The sequence below is a fragment of the Neodiprion lecontei genome, chromosome 3 (assembly GCF_021901455.1).
Source record: "Neodiprion lecontei isolate iyNeoLeco1 chromosome 3, iyNeoLeco1.1, whole genome shotgun sequence".
Lineage (NCBI taxonomy): Eukaryota > Metazoa > Arthropoda > Insecta > Hymenoptera > Diprionidae > Neodiprion > Neodiprion lecontei.
In genome coordinates, this window is record NC_060262.1 from 28,154,227 (window position 1) to 28,176,128 (window position 21,902).

General features: G+C 35.4%; 1 protein-coding gene across 12 annotated transcripts; it reads right to left on the reverse strand.

Annotated features, from left to right (window-relative positions):
- Positions 1-701: 701 nt before the first annotated feature.
- Positions 702-21,844, reverse strand: LOC107223481. Of its 12 annotated transcripts, none has more exons than XR_006903520.1 (22): positions 21,528-21,844; positions 20,642-20,696; positions 18,162-20,555; positions 16,846-17,566; positions 16,458-16,686; positions 15,893-16,342; positions 15,593-15,678; positions 15,261-15,477; positions 14,158-14,276; positions 13,728-13,884; positions 12,990-13,128; positions 12,625-12,892; positions 12,300-12,469; positions 11,580-12,164; positions 10,578-11,018; positions 10,243-10,275; positions 7,941-8,183; positions 6,686-7,079; positions 6,539-6,612; positions 6,022-6,066; positions 5,026-5,112; positions 3,674-3,726 (listed from the first exon to the last, which is right to left on the reverse strand). XR_006903520.1 is itself a non-coding variant. In XM_046735313.1 (21 exons), exons 2-21 carry the CDS (start codon positions 20,645-20,647, stop codon positions 3,646-3,648), a joined length of 6,882 nt encoding a protein of 2,293 aa, XP_046591269.1. In that variant the 5' UTR covers positions 20,648-20,696; positions 21,528-21,844; the 3' UTR covers positions 702-3,645. The 12 variants fall into 12 exon arrangements, 10 of the variants coding, with proteins under 10 accessions (XP_046591269.1, XP_046591268.1, XP_046591273.1 ...); XR_006903519.1 differs by having other exon boundaries at positions 6,022-6,069; XM_046735313.1 differs by lacking the exon at positions 6,022-6,066 and having other exon boundaries at positions 702-3,726; positions 14,158-14,264.
- Positions 21,845-21,902: the final 58 nt, after the last annotated feature.

Consider the following 21,902-nt stretch of genomic DNA (forward strand, 5'->3'; position numbering starts at 1 on the left):
ATGTTTTAAAACTCGTAGCTCAATATCATTGTGGCACTAACGAGGTGTACAACAGCTGCGGTATAGCTTCGGGTTGTGTGAGGAATTGCAATAATCGTAACGTGATAGTCTCTTGTCTTGAAGTGAGTCGTATCGAGTTGGTCTGATTTATTCACCAAATCCCAAAGAGAGACTGTTCTACATCGTTTTATTTTACCCACAGGTTTGCAATCCCGGATGCTTCTGTGCACAAAACTACATCCGGCGATATGAAAACGGGCCTTGTATTCTCCAAAGTCAGTGTCCCAAAATTTAAGAATCAAGTTTTTCCACATATTAAGATAAACATTTATTCATAATTAACGTAATAATACAAATATTACGAAATCATTAGGTAGACAAGTAGCTTGTATAGCATTCTGTACATATATTGTTCCAAGCGAGTATAATCCTGGTACTTTGTTATTCATTTATGATTGTTTTTTCAAAGGACAAATAAATATGATTTTTAATACGAGAATGAAAATTAGACAGCAGACCATGACATAACTTATAGCTAGATAATTCCACGCTCAGGTTTAAGTTACCTAAATTAAACCCTTGCAAATTACCCGTAACAACAATCTCGTTTCAAACAATATTTACTAAAGACAATATAGAACTGAACACAAATATGGGCTACTTGATAACACGGATACTAGAAAAATGATGAAAGTAGGGCGTAGATTTCGTAATACATTTTATTATCATTGTGGTAAATGACATTAATTAATATAATCATATATAATACACATTATCTGTACTACCCATAAACGCACATCAACCCTGGATGAATTGCAATATAATATAATATGTTACATCTCAAACCAAATCACATCTCTTCCCAAACTTACACATACGAAACATACAGCTCACGTAATACTTCCGTTTCATAACAACACTGATATCGTGTCAGGTCTGTCTTGATCAACAGCCTGTGCATAAGATGGTTTTTCAACGTAATTTCTAGTTGGTACACTCACAGGTATGAGTAAATATCGCTATATGAGCAAAAAACATGGTGAGGATTTTGTATCCAGCAATTAAACGAAATATTCTCAACAACTCCTAAACTCACGAATAGTTTTAGGTGATTAGCATGACCGAATTGGATGAATCCTCTGCTCGTAAAAAAATAAAATATAACAAACGAACGGAATCGAATGAATTGTCATTATCCCCAAGTCAAAGCAATAGTGAAAATTTACAGCACGACATTCGGGAATGCATTTCTTTCAAGTAGCTAGAGGGCTATTAATAATTTAACATCTATTTTCTGTACAAATTCAACTTGTCTGCTGGAGTTAAAATAAACACTATTTGGGTCACTATTTAAACTAAAAGTTTGATAGAAAAATTAATACAGTTTTATAGCTGCAGACTGCTAATTCCAAGTATTTCGAATAACATATGGTGACTCAAACACAAACAATATTTTTATATATGTATAAATTTGAATTAAATCAATAGTACGAATCCTACAGAATCAATAAATAATTAAACAATTGTGACACAACATGAAATCAAACATAGAAAACAAAGAGTGAAATATTTTCAAAAGTTATGACATTTCTTTCCTTAAAATATCACTACTTACTTTACTTGCAGGAAATGACTATGAAAGTGTTTTTAATGTAAACAGTAGCATGGGCGAAAAAAATTCATTTTTAATTTATTATCTTGGCTAGATATTCCATATTCAAATAATCAACATTATATTGTTTATATCTTATTATGAATCAATCATTCAGACTGCCTTTGCCATTATTAACCGTACAATAACATACGTTTATGGTACTTTTTACGCTCCAACATAGAGCGAATTAAAAGAATCATTTCTTCATCATTTTGGCGGAAGTTCACTTCAAAAATTACAACCAATTACCTATTTACAATAAATATCGCCTGCATGATAAAATTACAATTATTTCAACTTCCTAGTTCGAGCAATTTGGAAAATATTGTTCGACTGTTTGCGAGTGAAATTAAGACTTCAACAAGAGACAACTAACAATCAGTCGAATTATAAGCTCTAATGGTATAAGCATAGCATAGTATTGAAAAGAAGCCAAGCATTTCACTTGCAGGAGTGCTAGGCCATCAACCATTGAGGCCCGATTCATTAAATACATACAATTGCTGAAATATTCACTAATGACTATCGTATATCGTTAACAATAAAAAGTACCAAAAAATGAGCTATTTCGGGATTGATATAATCTTAACGAGCATCATTAGTGCAAGCTGCTCATTTTTACAAATTATCTCATAAGGAAATGTACAGCTTTTATCCACGACGTTCTGTGTAAGCCACATTGAAAAAAAAAAAAAGCACTATGAACCAACTTGATACGACTGTACGTAACATAACTGTACGAGAGCACCATTGGAACAGCATTGAACGGCAGTTCTTAAGATTATTATTTTCTATTCTTTCAATTAACCGAATTATTATTACTCTACGGTTAGTGTAGTAATTTTTTACTCACATTTTCATTCAAAAAGTTGTGCTACCAATTTAGTATCGAAATATTCGTACAGCTTGTGAAGCATGCCAATAACAGTTGTGTTGAATCGAGGATTCAAATGAACATACAGTTCACTATTCATAAGCTTGCGACAAACAAGCTTATTAAATATTGCCGTAAAAACAAAGGCTTCTGTCAACAAACTAATTGTGACAGTAGTTCGAAGCTTCTGAACAACAGTTTTAACAGTGATGTGAAAAATGTTTCTGGTGAAATTCAACAAATAAACCATTTGTATAAGCATACCATAAGATTGACATAATAAATTTTAATAAACTCTTGAAAATTATTATTTAAACATTCATGAATGTAAATGGAAATTAGTTTGAAACTACCATTAAATAAAGGACAATGATTTCAGTTCCAGATAGGCACAGATACCTGAGGTGAAGGAATTTATTGCAAAAAATTCATCCGCCAATTTCTGTTTAAAACTAGATAAGTTTATTAGTGTTTTATTTATCTTCAGTATAGATATCCCCCCTTGTCCAGTAATAATATTGTTCAAGACTGTATTATAAAACTACACATACAATTTTGCGGTTTAGAATTTATATACAAAAAGGCACTGAAAAGTTTCTTATTTCAACCCTCAGTGCTTCGACTAATCGAATCAAATTTCAACTAAATAAAAAAACCGATACCATATAAACACACCTAATGGAATCCTTTACTCAAAAGTAGTCTAAAACTTGAAAACTAACGAAAGTAACTACACATTTGTAGTTTATAAAATAACAAGTAGAAACGAAAACGAATTTTTCAAGTGAGCCTTTTGCATCATACTCAGAGCAATCCATATTACAGAGCTTTTCTTTAAAAATTCATAACATTTTCCTACTTATAATTAGTAACTATGGGACTGAAAGCCCAATTGGCAGCCGAAAATCTATAGCCATTTCTCTGATCATTTCATCTCAAGAACATTACCAATATTCTCGCAAGAAAAGATGCAACTTGTTTTCTTTTTTTTTCTTTTCCTAGCTAGTCGTAGTATAACCACTTAATCGTGAACATGCTAGACTCAACGTCCTGTTATTCAGTTCATTATGTGAATGTATAAAAATGTTATTCAAGCTACGTAATGCAACTTGCAAACTTATCGTGGTGGATATCTATTTCGTGACGCCTTTTTGAGAGTGGAATCCTTCACGTCTGTTGGATTGAACATCATTGGTCCCTGTAAGCATGGAAAAGTACGTCAAGTAATAGAGCACATAAAGCAACGCGTTCTAGTTACCATATATTATGTCATATAAAAAAAACAAGCTTCGAGATTTGTAATATGTAACACATTTTGATAATCAGTACAAACAAATAAGAAGTAAGGACAAATCAAGTTTAAGAACAGCTTTTTAATTTTAGTATATCCTTCTATAATGGAGTCTGGATATGTAAAAATGTCAAACTTATTATTCATTTTAATTCCAGAAACTTTTTCTCGAGCTTCACTTGGCGATTAAGAAAATAAAAGCGTTTGTATTATTTTAATACAACAGTTTCTTTATGGTAATTTCTGTGATTGTATACACCAAGATATTATTATCTTAATAATTAGTTAATCCAGCATAATCATACTGCTTAACTCTCTTCCGTTTCACCTTGAACGTCTAAAATTACGTGCTGTAGGCAGTGCTCCCCAACTTGTGCCTAGTATACAAATGATAGATGTATCAAGTATAATTTGAAATTATTAATACAAACAGTTGCAATGTATTATTTCATTACGGAAAAAATAATACTGGTAAAACTAGTGCAGCCATCATACTGCTAATTGTTAATATAAAATATTCAACTTCTTCAAAATTCAATTATCCAAGAGAATTTTTTCAGCAGCATTTCACTAACATATTGTAGTAGAATTCTACTAACCAACACCATGAATATTTGTAAACTATAAACCGGCACCATTATTGATGAATTTAATGTTAGATTCTTTGTTCTACATATTATGTAAAGCATTTTTGTCAGCACAAATATTTTCTCATTAGCATAGAGTATGAAATCGACGATCAAGATACGCATGAGGACAAATGAGATGATTTGGGATAAGTTCTAATTTCATAAATGAATTTTTAAGCTGCGAGTAAAATTTAAATTTTTATACAGCAGTATGTATAAGCTAGATATTGAAACCATGCATGCAACAAAGTATTAACGTGAAACTGTAAGCTTGATGTTTAGAAGGGATAACTCTCAAGAATTTCAACATAATTTTCGTTTAAATAACTGTTGAACACTAATAAGAAAAAAGCAGAAAAATTGAAAAAGCATTTGCGAAAAAATACTGTCTGCAATCTACTTTGATCTTACCTTACACATATCTAATGTTTTTTAATACTTTTACTGTATAGTGAAATTCCGAAGAATAACCTGAAGATTATGAAGATTTAAAAACATTATAAAGATTCATAATGCCTCTATAATAGATAACGCCAAGCACATTAAAATAATTAATGCCAGACGTCAGAATTATTACCTTTTCTTGTTGAAGGAGACGCGGATCCCTCATAGTGTAGCTCTGTACCTCTCGTGAAAGCGAGCTTGCCGAGCTCCACCGAGAGAGCTGAATTGCACATACAACACAATAACGTTGTCTCAAGAACTGATATTGCCTCTAAGCCATTCTAATTCGTAATCTACTTTATTACAGTGCATTGAGCGTTCAGCAAGCAGAAACATGTTGAATAGCTTATTGCAAGAAATTTTGTAAGAATCCAAAGTTACTGTTTCATATCTATTTTCGTAAACATGGTTTAAGTCATCATGTCCATGTCAACTTCGATATCAATGCCATGTAATGCATAAACAGATATTAAGAAGAGCTAACGTGACAGTTAGTCTATAAGATTTTGAAGAAACAGTAATGTGTTTTACACACCACTGGGACATCATGCATATTTAGTACACACACCAAACAAAATGAGACTTGTTTCGAAACTCTGATACCATAAAAACCATGATACTAGCGGATGTGAAAGGTACTCTAGCTTAAATATAGTAATTTCAAAATTACAATAGCAAGCAATGAATTTTTTCCAAGCTCAAAACTCAGTCTTTCCTCCATAGCAGAAAATTGAGTTGTATGATATGCACTACATGCTATTTAATTATTGCATCGTGTGTTTACATGTACGTGCTATAAATCATAATTCGATGTGGTAATATAAACATATCTACAATTATTTCATCCAGAATTCGAAATAGACGAAGGAGGAATATTTTCCGAATTCAGGTGCAAGATTTAATTATAATTACCCAAACTTCTCTAATTAAATTTAACTTACACCACATGATTGAAGGTTGCGTAATCTATCATAGCAGAATAATAAAATGCATTTCCTAGCAGTGGAATTCAGACCCTCATATGAATAAAAAATGTCGAAAGTACAACAATTGCAACAACAGAAACAAGCGATATATGTATGTTTAATGTGAAAATGAAAAAAATCGCAAATTAATAAAGTCTCCTTACTATTTGTAACAATTGTTAGTTGGCTATGCCATTCTTCTCCCCAGACTGCTTGCAAAGAGAAACATAAAATATGTATTATATATAGAGCCTTAAGTGTGTACGGAACATGTCAATGCCGCATACGCTGATTGCTTTCAATAGCGGACAAATAGTAAAATATTTGATTGAAATTTGGCAATCGTAAGTCTGTCTCTGTATAGCTTGACTTTACTGCTTTGTAAGATGCTCAATTGATTCAGATTCGTTGTACAGAAGAGTTGTTTTTTAAATTAAGTACTCTCTACCACAGACTATATCACAATTTTTTTTTAACATTACAGTTCCAAATACATGCCCAACAATGAAACAGAGCAAGAGAAAATAAAAGAAAAAGTTTTATACTGTGATCAGCGTATAAATGTAGTGAAAACATGCGTGAAACTGTATTGTTGCTTATAAATTCAGTATATTGAATGCAACTGTGCATGTCAAATATAATTAACGACAAAAATTAAATGATATTCTTGGTATGACTTACCCCCTGCTGCGTAATGTCACCATTGGCTACTGAAGCAGATGTCAAAAAGTCAACCGGAGCACCTGGATCATTAACTGAAAAATGTTAAACCATGTTGGTTTCTGATGGAACAGATCCGTAAAACATTCTGAGAAAAAAATGTACCACCTGGTGCAGGAATGAAAAATTGAGGCGATGACGCAGCAAGAGGTACCGGAGCAGCAGTTATAGGAGGTGTTACAGATGGTGCAACGCCACCAGTCTTAGATCCTCCAGGATTCATTATATCAATGTAATTTGTCCTTGCGCTTCGGCCTCTCGGCATTTTGAACATGTTGTTTCCAGAAGGTGGTTTATGAACATTGCTGTTAGAACTGTCGTTTAGTTGGCCCACTTTATTGTCACCAGACAACTGCATCGTCATTGGCGGAAGCACTGATTCCGTTTGTGGTGGTCTGAAACCCATTTCCGAAGCTTTTGGTGGAGGCGCCAAGGCACCAGAGCTATCCTCACCATCTGCATCTTTGTTTGTCCACTTTTTGCTAACTGCATCCCACACAATCTAAAACACACAAGGAAAAGAAGCATTTACCTTTTCTTTCTTCAGGTATTTTAAAATACTGCTAATTAACAAGTATTATTGTCAGATTTATACAATACAACCCTCTCATAAGATTTTCGCAGAGATTATTGAGGTTGTAAAAATGGTAATATTTTTATAAGAATTTCAATCATGGAGACTATTCACCAGCTCTGTGCTTGAAATACATGCATATGTATACAATATCAACAAAAAATAATACTAAATTACACTACATCGGGCATTTTACAACAAGGTTTATAAAAAAATTGACCAAAATATTTGTCGTGCATTTGAAACTTTAATTCCGATTCAAGAGGTTAAGAAGACTGGATAGCTGTTATTTTATTGACTCAAATCAATCGATACTTTTTAAAATAGCGCCAGAATCGCAGAGACGATGTTTATGGTAAAGAAAGAACACCAGAGGCTTCCGTATATTTGATTTCCACTACGCGTGAAAGAGGATCGTCTAAACAGTATTATAGTAATAAGAAGACATTTAAAAATGATTTATTATAGAAAACTACCCCATCGAACATTCAGTTCTAGTTCAACAGAATATCAGCTAGCGGATATTTATGTGTTCGATTTCAATGCGTAAGGTACACTTATATTTTTACAGGATAAAAACTGTTAGCCATTACTCTTCAATAACTAAACCCACACCATACTGGCCTTTAAGTGTTCCACTTTCCAACTAAGGCTGAGCAATTACCACAAGTATCTTCGCGAGCCCTTCGCAACAAAAGATGAAATATAAAATTGTTTCCCAAACTTCGCCACCATAAATGTGCAGTTTATATTCAGAAAAATAAGTATATTCAATCATCGTGTTCTTACTGCTGGGTTGTTATCGTCAGGTAAAATCATCTGATTTTTTGGTTTTGGAGCAAGTTTGCTGAAGAATCCTCCAAACCACGAACCCCCACTGCTAGAATTTTTCTTTTCAGTTTGTTTTCCAGGTGCTTTCTTTTTTTCTCCATCTGGTTTTGGAGTCTGCCCTGGCGTATCCAAAGCGTCAAGTTCTGCTAACGGGTCGTATTGCTTATTTGTGGATGGTCCCATACTTATCACTGGATGAGGCTGGAACAAGATGTGTACATCATTATCGTAACCACGTGCAAAGTGAATCATTGCTTACTGCAATAGGATGCTCAGAATTCAATTACATTTTCCTGTTACAGGGCTACATTAATATTGTATGATAAATTTATTACTGTCCTGTAGTTATCACAGTGATCAATGAACAACTTTGCAGACATTCAATTGAAATGCATTTATTTTTCTAAACATCTATAAAGAAATAAAATTTACACGAATATATAACTGTATATGCGTACGTATATATGCATTTATATGTATACGGAAAAACTAACAGTGCAGATAACATTTAGAATTCTGTTTCCCACGCTGTTATGATTGATCAAATAAGCACAAGCACAGTTATAGAGTAACATGGTTAATAGAATTAATTAGTATTATTAAAAAAAGAAATCTAAACTTCACGCAGAGATTTTGCGACACTGTTTCGTTGACTAATTATCGATTAATTGCTGAAAATAGTTCAGAAAAAAGAAACTCTTCATTAGTAACACATTGAAATTTTTTATCAACCACTCATATCATTTGAAGTAAAAAAAAGATCAATCAAAATCATATTAAGCATAATTTTTTCCCTTTTCTTGGAACTTGAACATTTGCAAAACTTACAACTTTAGTACAACAGAATAGTTTTATTTCATATTACTCACTATGTAACATTCATATACATTATATAGGCATCTATTTACATATGTAACGCAGATAGTTAAGTGTATAAAGATGATCCTTGGGTCAATACCGATAATGGTAATAATAAATGTGACAGTAGTATTACAATATTAATTTTTATATGTAATAAAATTTTATAAATAGATATTGTATCAATAATACAAAGTAGATCAAGATTTGAACTTCACTCTAAATTATTCTGCTGTACATTATTAAAAGATTTCCACATTTTAGACCCTTACTTTGATTCCAATTGAATCAAATACACCTGTAACATGCTTATCAGAGAAGTTTAAACGAATTGTCGAGATACTTTTTAAACAACAATCTATGATCATGTATTAAAACTATTGGTAATAGCGCTACGATAAATGCGTGAAAACATATGTCGAAGATGAAATCGTAAATGCATTTTTTTGAAGATCTAGTTAGGTGTATTTTAAATACTGTCATTTGTTGGAGCATCGATATCAAAAGTTTTTGAGATGTGCTTGCCATCCTGAACATATTGCCTTATTTGCCTTGCACGTTCGATAGCATTTCTATGCAAAGGCATATCTATCGGATATGTTCCCCCAAAGATAAGCGGTTTGTAATATGAGCGATCTGCACTAAATTGAGCAGTAGATTCAATAGACCATGCATCAACGGTGTCACAAATAATATCTTTACTCCGAATATGAGGTGCCACTCTGACTACTTTTTTTTCTTCAAAATTGCAATATTGTTTCAAACTCTGGCTATCACGCCTAGGGTTATTAATCGAATGTGGGTTTCTATTTGTCAAGTGATATCGGCTAACCAGTTCAAAGTTACGATCATTAATCTGGACATCTAAATCACTGAGGTGGACTGCTTTCGTATTTTCAAATTCTTTGTTCGCAGCTATAGATTGAGTTATTAGGAGTTTCGATTTTTTTTGCAAATCAAAATTATCAGACTGTAGATTATCATCAGACTCAGCATCTGAGTTGTGGTCAGCCACTGGCTGATCGATTGATTTCGGTTTACATTTCAAAAATACAGCAGGTTTGCAACTAGGTGGTTTCGATAATTTTGAACCAATTTTAGTGACTCTTGTGCATTTTGAGTTAATTTTATCACTAGACCTTATTTCTGGATATGATAATGACAATTTTGGGTACTTTGCAGATTTCAAAGACTTGTGTGGTTTACAACTTTCACCAAAACCAGTAACACATGAAAGCAGCGGAAAACTGTCTTGAGCAACGCAAGTTTCCTCAATACTCGTACTGACATTTAAGTCTGGATTGTTTAGTGGTTTACGCTGACGCAGGCAATTATCTGTAGGAGCACCTGACAGTTGATTGAAGCTGAGAGTACTATGCGAAGTGCTTGTGAGATTACTTACATCAGGCGTAGGTGGCTTCTCTTCCTTCTCTGACTGTCCATGAGTAAGTGTCAAGAAAGAGATGATGTGGTTAATTCAATTGGTAAACTCTTTTTGAGATGCTGTGTAAAATTTTCATCCTATTCTAGTTCAAGTTGAAACCATATTCACCAATGTCAACGATTTTAATAAATCAAGATTATGAAAAAACATCACTTGTTATTCAACATTCGATACGACTCTAATGATAGAAACAATAACCAAGGTTTCCTTTCCGTGAAATGTTAAAATGTTAAAGAGCGAAATAGTGGTGCATCAATAACATGATGCATTTTAATTAGCTCTTAATTCCGTACCTCATAGTTCCATTCTTGTTGTACATTATCCGTATTGTCTGGTTGTTCATTCTGATATTGGAGCTGCTCCGAGTGTTGTTGCCACTCGGTAGAATAATCTGGAGCACTATACTCAGGTTGAGTGTAATTTTGCTGTCTCCAATAATCTACCTGCGATTGCGGTTGCTGGTGCTGAGCTGAGTCAACTGAATTTTCGATGTATTGCGAAGTTTGACCGCTTGGTATATACGGATCTTGAACTGCGTTAGGCAAAGACATTGGCTGCCAATCACTTTTCACGTCGGATGTAGTGGGTTCCATAAGAGAAGTTGGACCATCTGAATATTCAGACTGAGCTACAACCCATTGCTGTTGTGTTTGCTGACTTTCATACTGTTCTCGTTGTTGGTTAGTGCTATCATTTTGTGCGTCATACGTTCCATCTTTAATTATCTCACCAGTCTGTAACAATTTAGTGCAAAAAATGTAGATCAATGAAACTGCTGATCGTAGAGCTTAATTAACTTACACTTAAACTATTTCAATGCTAATAATTTGTTATATTTAATTTTTGGTAGACTGTTTAAGATGACGCCAATTTAAGATTTATTATAGTCATAAACATTCGAATATCACTATATGGAGTAAAAGTTCATTCCGTTAACAAAGAAAGCAAAATATGTTAAAATCAACCTTAAAGCTAGTATACAAGGTGAACCATTTACAACAACGACGATTACATGAAAATATAGATAACTCTTTTGTCAGGAGTTTTGCTTATTGTACAAAGAAAGAACAGAATGGCATAAATTCACAAGATGTTACAAATAATCAAAAACCAAATAAGGATAAAATTGTACATGTTTTATGCGGTTTCTAATAAGCAAAAATTCGTATAATTTTCCGACAAACTTAGTTCACGTTAATTTATTAGATTGTCACAGTAGCAATGGTTTGCATTACGATAATTTCTTATAAATCGAAGAGTCAATATGGTGCATTAAATGTAGGTACTCCACCCACCTTGTATTTATTGAGGATTTCTACCAGGCTGTTTAACCATCCAAGATTAGCGACATCTTCGATTGAATCCTTACATACTGGATCACTGTACTTAATTCTGTCACCCAAGTTGTGAAGCTTTTCCACAAACGAAATCGGGTATTTTGATGGCTCACGAGTGATATTTACAGCAATTTGTTCGATGTATAACAATGCCTTTTCAGTGAGTCCATAATCCACCAATTTTACAGCCAGTCCATATTTGAAAGTCTGCAGATCAATTAGCGTAAAACCAGGTTCGCTAAGGTTGCGAGCGTACTCGTAAATCTCAGTAAGCATGATAGCTTCGTTTGTTACGAAAACGTTGTATGGTTTGTGAGGATTCGATCCGAGCAGAACAAGCTTGCTATTCGGCATTCCGTAAGGTCCAAAATCGACTTGAGCTAAAACGTAGCAGAAGTGGGCTGCGTGTACATGATTTCGAGCAAACAAAGTATCGCCCAAGGTTGTAATCGATTTTCGATTAATTTCAGGATTAGGAGATGTGTTAGATATTATCATCGCAAGATGAGGTCGCCAGTCACCCCATTTTGGCTCTGCGATACACTGAAATACAGAACAAAATTATATAACACAACGTAGGCGTCAATACTATGTGATATACAAAATCATTCACACTACATGTCGATACTCATTCACCTTTCTGACTTCTTGGAGTAATAACAGATTTACATAACTTACGGTAACACTAGCAGGTACTCGACCAGATTGTAGTTGATACAAAGTCTGTAACGGATCGTTTGCCATCAAGCCATTGGCGAATCGAGTCATAACAGATGCATGCGTTCGTTTATCTAGCTTACTTGCTAGGAACAAGGCATGTCCCCAGAGTCCCTTATCCATTGCATATTCTGAGAAAACAAAAGATTGTACAACTTAACTGTGTTATCAGGCAGATTCGAAAGAAGCTTACAATTAAAAGCTACAGAGAGCGAAATAAAAAGGTATGAATATTGTGATATACATAATTAAGAATCTTATAGTCCGAATCAACATGAAAATTTACCCAATGCCTCTTGGCCGCAACCATATAAAAGCAATTCCCTAAAGTGATCAGTGACCTGATCAGTGGAAAGTGGTTTATTTAGGTTTCCAGTATCGTCTGTGTCCAAGGGTGTAACGGTGTCTCTGTTAAGCTCATCACCGCTTGTACCAACAGACTTTTGAGAAATGACAGATTCTCTTCTGAGCCGCACTTCTCGCTGCTTTCCAGTGTATGGGTAGGACTTCTGATTCGAGAGCAATAATTCTGCTATGTCAACTCCAACGACATTCTAGACATTAAATACGTCAAGCTTAGTGGTGATTTCTGTTTAGATACGACACCCAAATAATATAAAATGTTCCAGTAATTGTTTTAAGCATCAGTACCCCATTCTGTCGAATCAGCATCACCATAAGTTTATACAACAATATATAAGACGCCGGATCATCCACATCTTCACTGCATTCTGCTTTTTTAATCTTGGCTTCGCAGTATTCAATGATAGTCTTCTTGTGAGTCACACCCCTGTGTTAAATTCAAACAAACACTCGATTAAACTCGTGTTATGAACATAGAAATACAACACATGCTCATACGTTTACTAGTTCGCGATGTTTCTACAAAAATCTTTAACCGAATACAGCAGAAAATTAAATACTGAGCTGAGTTTGAAAATAACGATTCTTATACTTAGCACATGAAAAACTTTGATAATATTAATCATTTGAAAAATTATCAAAATATGAATAACCTATTTGAATCGCCAGATACTATAAAAGTCAATTAAACAAAAAAAAAATTATGAAAACTGAAGTTACTTGCGAAAAAGTCATTTTGTTTCTGGCATTCACAACAGACTACATCTTGTAATAGATGTTAGATATTCGAGATTAGATTACCAACTGTTGGGAAGTTGCAAACTTCGTAAATGAAATTTTATCTATAAAAGTATTATTTTGTCACTTTGTCTCCATTCGGTAATTTTGTTTATTTCTTGTGTGTAACTAATAGAAAACACCAATTCCAACGAATCACGTTCTAGTATTGCAGCATTCAATCACGCAACATGTAATCTTTCATTGAATAACTATCTACGCATGCCTAGATTAGAGAATATTAATTACACTTGCTTAATCAGAGGGCCAGGATATGCCACTAGTTCTCGTACAACAGGATCGTGTGCGAGTATACTTGACACGCGAAGGACATCCACTCTAGCAAGTTCTCCATCAGCCGGATAACTTGCATGCACGTGAACCAACGAGCCAGTGGAGAAACTAGCTAAAAAAATTGACACGACAAATACAATAGCTTGGCCCAAAATATTTCCCGAAATATAAAATTCAAAAGATTCTAATGAAGTCGTAGTATAACATTTTTAATTTAGTGGTAGTAGCAAAATAAAATAAATAAATCGAATGAAATCTCAAGAACTCGAATCTTTAGATAGGATATTAAACAATATCAGGATTACATCAGTCTTATACGCTCATAAATTTTTACTTAGTATAAATGACACAGAGACATTCGCCAGTTATCTAAAAATTGGCTTACCTTGAACATGGGATGTGGAAAACTTGGTTGGAGTCAGTCTTGCCGATCCAATTGTCGTATCTTCTAATAGGGAAATATCACCTATCGTACGCTTGTCTCCAGTTGTCCTGTCACATAAACTAAATTAAAAATGTTTCAACGATATAAAAACGTTGCAACATATTTATAAGTAAAAAATTGAAAATATTATAGAAAATAATATATCATTATTAGTGATAATTAAATATATTCTAACTAATAAGCAATACTTCAATTTCAAAACAATAATATAGAAATACAACTTCTGCCTGAAAAGTTCAATACTGAAATATTCAAGTCTATTTTATCGTGATTGATATTTTATAGTATCACAAACTTCATTCTGGGGAGTTTTAGACATCTAGTTTAAGAAAGTTTACTAACGAGTAATCTAATTGCTGCATTTACTGAAACCTGTATATTCAATAGAGTCTCGAGAAATCTACATATTTTAGCACCAACTTTGCGTAAAGAGTAGGTACATACATATGAAAGTATTGATATTTTTTAGTTAACATTGAAGGGACAGGCAGGAATTCTTATTGTACAATCTTACGACGATAGATCACCATTACTTCAAAATATATCATCAGGTGAAAGGCAGCATCTGTAAGACGATGATTTAGGGAGCCAGCACTATGCCTGAAAGCAACTAGCACCGTACAAATGAGCATACGTAAGAATTGAAACTTGAACTGAGTGCACTGGCTACTCAGTCTCACCTATTCAAACTGTGACACGTGGTGCTGTGCCGCCATAAGGGACTCCTTGAACACGCAGGGGACCCAAAGTACGAGACGTACAATGCCTTATTCGGTGAGTGGAAGCAGATACTTGGATTTGCAAACAATCTGATATGTAATAGATGGGCGATATAGTTTGTCACAAAGTAAATAGCTGCACCCTTTTTGATTAATTGAAAAAATCAAATATACTGCTCCAAAGATAAAAAATCAAAACACATTTCAAGTATACGATACATGTTTTCAGGGTAAAATGTTGCTGCATAAAAATCGTTGGCAATCAAATAAAATGGGAATTATGATGTAAATTCACTTTTATGTATTGAACTAATATGCGCTCACCTTTCGTCACATGAGCTACGTCCTGAATGAACACTGGCTCTATCCTCAGGGTAGCTAGTATTTCCTCTAACAGCATGTACTTGTTGGTGTTGGGAGGCATAATATTTTTGATACCATTCCATGTAAGCAGCAGGATTAGTTCGTCGCATATTCTCCAAATACGCATAATAACTGGATCCATAATTTGCACCATAATCCGCATATGCACCACCGTAGACTAAGCAAACAATAACACTTGTAAATTTTCTCGACATTTAAGTCACTGTTCAGCAGTCATTGCTTCAAAAAAACGGTAGTGATTGAGTATTGAAGTAATATTTCACTCTTCGTACCATTATGTCCAAAATGTGGATCTCTTGACCTAGGATAATAATCTCGATCTCTGTCGTTGTAAGATGATCTACTGGATGGCCTGGAGCTATAATAGAGGTATTGCTTGGTCATTTTTTATAATCTTTTAGGATACAACGAACTTGAAGCGAATTATAATTTGAATCTTTGCAGTACAATTTTCAGTAGTGATTTAACGACTTTGTACATACTTTATCATGCGGGTATTCGTTATCATGTTTTAAAATTAAAATCGTGGTATTCTAAGCTGCAAAAAATTAAGTATTTGATTAATATCTCACTTTCTAGCATACAGATCTTCATAGTAATCTCGTCTGTAGTGATCCCGAGGCTCATAGTCTTCATATCTGCGCCCTCGCCTATCGGGCTCTCTTCTTCTGTCTCGATCAGTGTATTCTCTGTCTCGGAAATATCTAGGATCATAATCTCTGGTGTCTCTTCCTCTTGCATCTAATTCTTCTCGTGCTTTTCTTCTGTCGTCATCCCTTCTCCTTCTATCTTCGTGGTCATCCTTTGGCCTAGATCTTATTTTTTGATTATCTGGATCATCTTTATCTCTTCCCCGTCTATCTAAATCGTCCCTACTGGTATGACGCCGTTCGTCATCTCTGTACGGACCTTCTCGTCGATCGAGATCTTCTCGAGAATTATAAGTGCGGTCAAAATCACCTCCTCGTCGCGATTCATAATAGTATTCTTCATCGAAATCGCGATCACGGTCACGATCGTAGCTATAAGAATCAAAAATTTTAAATAACAACTATCAACATAAAAATGAAATTAGTTAATAGATTAAGTTGAATTTACATGCTATGTCATCAAAGCCTTCGAATTGGCTCAACTTACTATCTACTTTTTCTGTCGTATTCATAACCACGTCGTTCTGGACTTCTTTCCCTTCGACGTTCTCTGCTCTCATCCCTACTGTTTCCCGATCCTTCATCATCCCCTTCTTCGTAGGAATCAATTCTGGTTATTTGCCCAGCACCACCTTGGCTCTCACCCAAAGAAGCACCAACAGCTTCTTCCCGCTTGCTCAGAGAGTCGTTCGATTGATCATGTTTCGTACTTGCAGCTAAAAATTATTTACATTAAAACTCGACTGTTATTACAATTTGTACCTTTCAACTACACCACAAAATCAATATTCATGTATAAACAACCGTTCCGTCTACTACAAACATTTTTAGAATCACATTATAAAAACCAAAGCAATATTCAATGCTGAACTAACGGATTAGGGCTGCTACTTCCTGGGATCCAGTAACTACTCTTGCATCATCCCTATCGTTAGCCACTTGAATTTCTTCACTGGGCGATGCGCCACCAGGAATTTGGCGCAAGCCGCTGTCTGCCTGCTGAACAGGTTCTTCATTTTCGTTTCCTCTGCCAGGTACTTCCCTCATATCAGCTGGCTCTGACACAACTGGCTGCGATTGTAAACATTCTTCCCCAGAAGGATCATTTCGCCTAGTTTCCGATAAATTTCTTCGATTGTCTGTTACACTATCGTTTCTAGGTGGTTGAGGGGGTAATGACCTTTCTCTGCCAGAAGGATCATTTCTACGTTCAGGTAGCTCTGTATCGGTCCGTGATGGTAATGGACCATTGCGTTCTTGACCAGGTGGAACATCTCTACGCTCTGTTCTATCACTGACATTTCTTATTGATTGGACAGTGTGTTCTTGACCTGACGGATCATTTCTACGAGGATCCAAGCTTCGTGGACCGACTTGAATATTTTGCTCCTGCCCAGTAGGATCGTTTCGACGAGGATCAGAATTACTAGACTGACCAGGAACTTCCCTTAAGAATGGAATATCATTAGGAACTTCGTCATTTTCGTCATCTTGGCTAGGTGGAATGGGTTCGTGTTGTTGATGAGAATCTGTTAGTTCACCAGTTTCCAAAAACGTGTTTCTATCGTTCGATGCGAACTCGTAATTATCAGGGGCCTGCAATTAATATAAATATTACAGAGATGTATGGTCAAATTAAACCAAACTGAGAACGGTTATAAATTGTTGGTTTGGTTACGTGAAGAGTCTTACTTCAAAAATTCAATACTCGAGATTCACGAGGTTGAAGTTTGTAAAGTCGACATAAGGAAATATTTTTTAAAATTGCTGTTGTACAATTTTAGTGTTGTTACTAATGCAGTAAATCGTATATAAAGCAGAATGTAGTCATTTTTCAGTGACAAACCCTGTAAACCAGTTTTTAAGTTGTAAAATATCGTTTGTTTGGTAATGCTTCGTTACGACAACATTGTAAATTTCAACTTCATTGATATTCTAATACATGCATACTGGGCATTCATTTTTTTTTTCCTTGATACAGTGTTATCTACATTTTATTCAGAAGATATGCAATTTTGAAACTTGGGTTTTGAAACATTTACTCCCCTTACAATTAATCTTTCTTTTAAATGTTTCAGACCAAAATCCTCACATTGTGAAAGCGAGTTAGTGTAGATGCATATATACAACTTTCAACACTTTTAATCAACTAAACATTTGATACAGTTTGATTCGTGCAAAGGAAATTTACCTGTTCGACCTGAAGAGATTGTTGCGTCTGTAGTAGTGAAGGTACTTCTACGTTGTTAATATCTTCTTGAAAGTCTCTTGGAGTACTAGATTCTTTTATTTGATTGACACTCGCCTTTGGTTCATTGTCCAATGTTTCCCTATTCATGGAATCATGCGATCCATAAATATTCCGTTTCTGCAGGACAGGGGTAACAACTTCCAAGTTGCCAAACTCAGTAGACTGCTGTATGTTTTCATAATTTTCAATGTTCTGCTCATGCATCCACTTTTGTGATTTACCCTGATGATCATTGCGATACCAACTATTTTCTGATTGAGCCACAGGATTGCGCTGCGCATACCATTGATCATACCCAGCATTTTGTGGAACAGTTTCGGCAGCCCTACTGTTCTCAGGTTGATGTGTTTGAGGTAATACATGTTCTTGAGGCTCAAACTGAGATGTGGTAAGTGGATTATCCAAACTTTGTTCAGGCTCTAAAGCATGAGCTCTTTCACTTGAATCACGGTAGGGTTCTGGCTGTGCACTGGCTACACTTTCACGTGGTGAATTATCTGATGGATTTTCTGACCCTGAAATAGGTTGAGAACTCCAGCCATCTGTAGAGTGACTTGAGGAATGCATATCAGATGAAAGGGTCTGATTTTCCAATTGCCTATTAGATTTGTTAGAAAGCCGTAAATGACTAAAACTACTAGACAACTCGGCAGTGGGAATAGTATTCCATTCCGCAGTCGTCGACCAATCTGCCTCGGTGTTATTTTGAGCCATAGCATTTGAAGTTACATTAACATCACCGTCAGGCCAATTTGATTCATCCGAAATTTTTTTTTCAATTGCATTAGGTTTTGTTGGTATCGGCAAGTCATTTACAAACGAGGAACTCGGTGATAATATACCCACAGATCTCTTCCTTTCATTATTGTGATTGTTACCACTTAGAATTTGCTCCGCAGTGTTAGATGTATGAGAAACTGCAGAGCCTGTTGATGATGCAAAATGTGACGGAGGAGACTGAGCATGTTGCCAATCGTTTATACTTTTATTATTTTTTGCTGATTCAAGAGAGTCATGTTGTTGATGAGGTGCAGAAATTGAATCCTTTTCCGAAGCTACCAATTCCACAGGCCTTTGTGCAGGGGTCCAATCTTTTGGCATTACATTTTCATATTGAGGTTGCCGTGGTTGCCATTGATTTGAAGGAACATTTTGATCAGCTTGATTGAGTATTGATGGAGTGGATTGTGTGCCTACTGGTTCTTCAGCAGGAACAGGTGGCTGAAACATTGGCTGTTGCCACTGATTCATAACCGTAGTTCCCATATTCTGATGCAGAATAGGCTGTGTTGCTTCATTTGAAGTATTGCGTGAATAATTTGAGGGCCATTGATTAGTCAAATTACTCTGTTGATGTTGTTGACTGTTCCAGTTAGTATAGTATTCGGATTGTCCTGGCGAAGTATATTCCTTAGGTGGATCAAACGTTTGAGAAGTCTGTTGCCCCTGTTGAGACTGATTAATATTTTCTATGGGCTGTTGCTTGTTTGCTACCAATGATGGTTCTTGCCAGGACCCACTGACTGACGCGGCATTATGATTTTGCCAGTTACGAAGCGAAGGATCCAACTGTTGGTCGCTATTGTTCCAATTGTAGGTATTTGTTTGAGGAGGAAGTGGAGGAGTCTGTATTTTTTTGATGTTATCCAGCTGAGCACCTGAATTATTACCAAGGGACGGTAAATTTGGTGTCTGTTGACTGCTGATAGACCATTGCGAATGATCAGCAGGACTTGACTTAGAATTAGGCCTAGGTGGTAAATGATATTGTTGTTGCTGTTGCTGTTGTGGTGGCTGATTATATTCGTAAGACGTGTATTGATTATAACCATCTTTATTACTTGGTGTAGATTCTCTGCTTAGACTCGTCCGTGGAATATTACCACCAGAAGTAGGCTGTTGATTAAGTACATTGGGTCTACTATTTCTGTTAAAATTCGGATAATACATTCCCTGCTGTGGATTCTGTATACTTTGACTATTATTGGTGCGGCCAGAAGGAAATTGATGATGCTGAGAAAGCTGATGTAGAGACTCTGACTTTTGATCAGTGTTTGAATTCCACGAATCACTATTGCCATTATTACCGTTATCGGTACCCCAATCCCAGGGATCATGAGATTGCTGTTGTGGCTGGTGCTGTTGCTGCTGCTGCTGCTGCTGCTGCTGAGGTTGAATCAGAGAATTGGGCTGTTGCTGATAAACATTCGCTGGCAAAATTCCTGATCGTCTCTCAGGCTGCATAGAACTCCAAGTGTTTTGACTCTGAGATCCATACCCTGACACTGCGGCATGATCCACCCTAGCTCTAGCTGGTCTCGCACGATATGGATTCTGGAAAATAATTTAGAATTAATTTCGTTCCAGTTGTTATGTTACATTGTAGGATGGTTCAGTGCGATAAACCATGTGTTACTTACGTTCATATTACTTCTGCTCCAACACCACACTTATCGTAAGCTTGATATTTAAAACCTGAACAAAAAACAGAAGATATTGACAATAGGTGTACATAAACCACTGGTAAATTTTTGGAGTTTCTGCAGCAAATAATTAGGCCGTTAGCAAGCTAAATGAAAAATAACTGCGGCATCGTCAAATAATTTAAAATAACAGCATTTAAGGATGCACAGGTGCAAGTCTAAGCCTTCTTTTTTCGTTCATTCAAAACCACTGTATTCTTAATCACTCGATGATATTACAAAAATAATATTGCTATTCATCATGACGATCAAGAATGAGTTCATTGAATTCCAATCTTGACCAGTTGTAGTATAGTATTATTTATGAGAAATGTCAAGTGTTTTGTTGAAGAGTAAAAATGGGTGACAGGATATCCTGTCCATAATTAGCTTATCAATTTATTTAAACTAATTGGAAGAGACGTCAAGGTCCTTGGTAAAGATAAGAAAAACAACGAGTATAGACATGCGATGATACATCCCAAGAAAAGGTTCGTTTGCAGTGACAACACTTTAAACTTTGAAAGATTTATAAATCCTTCCATACATCAAACTTGTTCTTGATGAAGTTTCAAATATATGCAGAATCAAAAGAATTGAGTCTTAAAGCCGCAACTTGTGAGTGAAGAATCTGTTTCAATACTAATGTAAACGGTCGCATAATTACATAACAAGAAACACAATGTAAATTTCAATGATTTTCACACGAAGTAGCGAATGCCTGTCGGGAAATTACAGGTGATATGGACCTCGGAAGCCAGAAAATACCTTCCCAGCTGTGATATTACCAACTCGTTGTGACGATACCAAACTATCGTATTATTTTCTCAAGTCATTTACTCACCTAGTTAACGTTCTGGCAGCTAGCGCTATCACACATTGTCACGAACACCTGAGTAATAAATGAATTTACGATAAATTTAGCACATTTTCACATCCATAACATGCTAAGAAAACTGTTGTACAAACACGAGCATTTGACGGTGGAAAATCTGGGTTAAGCACGTCACAAACTTCTTCCGTTCACTGGCGTTAAGGTGGAATACCTCGGTCACAATTGTCAGGGTGTTGAGCACAATTCTCCGACAGATAGCGGTAAAAGGTGTCACGGTTCTCAACCCGCCGTATTTCCTTTGAATTAAATTTAAAAAATACCTACTTCTGACGCGAATCAGTAACTCGCGGGCTTTTTAATACCGAACCAACGATTCTACACGCA

Bases quoted from the DNA above. Each gene is read 5' to 3' on its own strand.
- LOC107223481 (XM_046735309.1), bottom strand. The intron at 17,567-18,161 runs GTAAATTTCCTT...TATTAATTGCAG, and splicing joins AATCTCTTCAGGTCGAACAG to GCCCCTGATAATTACGAGTT. The intron at 13,129-13,727 runs GTAATTAATATT...AATTTAACACAG, and splicing joins GGCCCTCTGATTAAGCAAGT to GGGTGTGACTCACAAGAAGA.